This window comes from Penaeus monodon, chromosome 21 (assembly GCF_015228065.2).
Source record: "Penaeus monodon isolate SGIC_2016 chromosome 21, NSTDA_Pmon_1, whole genome shotgun sequence".
Taxonomy (NCBI): domain Eukaryota; kingdom Metazoa; phylum Arthropoda; class Malacostraca; order Decapoda; family Penaeidae; genus Penaeus; species Penaeus monodon.
Window position 1 is genome coordinate 18,855,079 of NC_051406.1, and position 701 is coordinate 18,855,779.

At 58.1% G+C, this 701-nt stretch overlaps 1 protein-coding gene across 1 annotated transcript in view; it reads left to right on the forward strand.

Moving 5' to 3' along the window:
• Nucleotides 1–701, forward strand: part of LOC119586296 (leukocyte elastase inhibitor-like) — a 7,913-nt gene that overhangs the window by 2,723 nt on the left and 4,489 nt on the right. Inside the window, 2 exon segments of the mRNA XM_037935003.1 lie at nucleotides 57–378; nucleotides 528–666. Of these exon segments, the coding sequence (XP_037790931.1) occupies nucleotides 59–378; nucleotides 528–666 (459 nt within the window). The 5' untranslated portion in view covers nucleotides 57–58.

Below are 701 nucleotides of genomic sequence, written 5' to 3' on the forward strand. Positions count from 1 at the left end.
CAGTAGCGAAGGCGTCGCAGGCACGCCCGTCAATGACAAACATCCTCTGATTTCAGAGATGCGCCTCACGGTCACGACGGCGGTGCTCGCGGCGGCGCTCGGCCTGGCGCGCCCTCAGTGCTTCTCGGCGCGGGACGATTTCTCCGTCAGGGTCAACAACGACATCTCGGGCATCACCGACTTCGGCTTCGAGCTCTACAGGCAGCTGGCGCCCCCGCAGTCCCCCGAGAACTTCTTCTTCTCGCCCTACAGCATCTGGATGGCCTTCACCCTCGTCTACTTCGGCACCGGGGGGGAGACGGCGGCGCAGCTCCAGAGGGCCTTGAGGGTCGATGATCAAGTCGCCACGCTCAAGCTCTGGCGAGAGCTCGAGGCCATGTGAGATTTACATGCATTCACACACACAAAAAAAAAAACAAAGAAATAAATCTTTCGTTTTGTTTTGCGGACAGCCTGAGATAACAACACGGTAGAAATTGGTTTAGCAGACGTAGATATGAGAACCGTAATGCAATTCTCACCCCCAGGTACGATAGGCGACAGGCAGGAACCACCGACTACACCTTCAGCACCGCCAACCGCCAGTACGTCGACAAGAGGCTGAGTGTCCGGCCCTGCGTCGCCGAGATCCTCCGCGCCGAGCTTGAGACGATCGACTTCAGAGACGTGAGGCCCTAAGCTGGTGTCGGTAGTGATAGGTG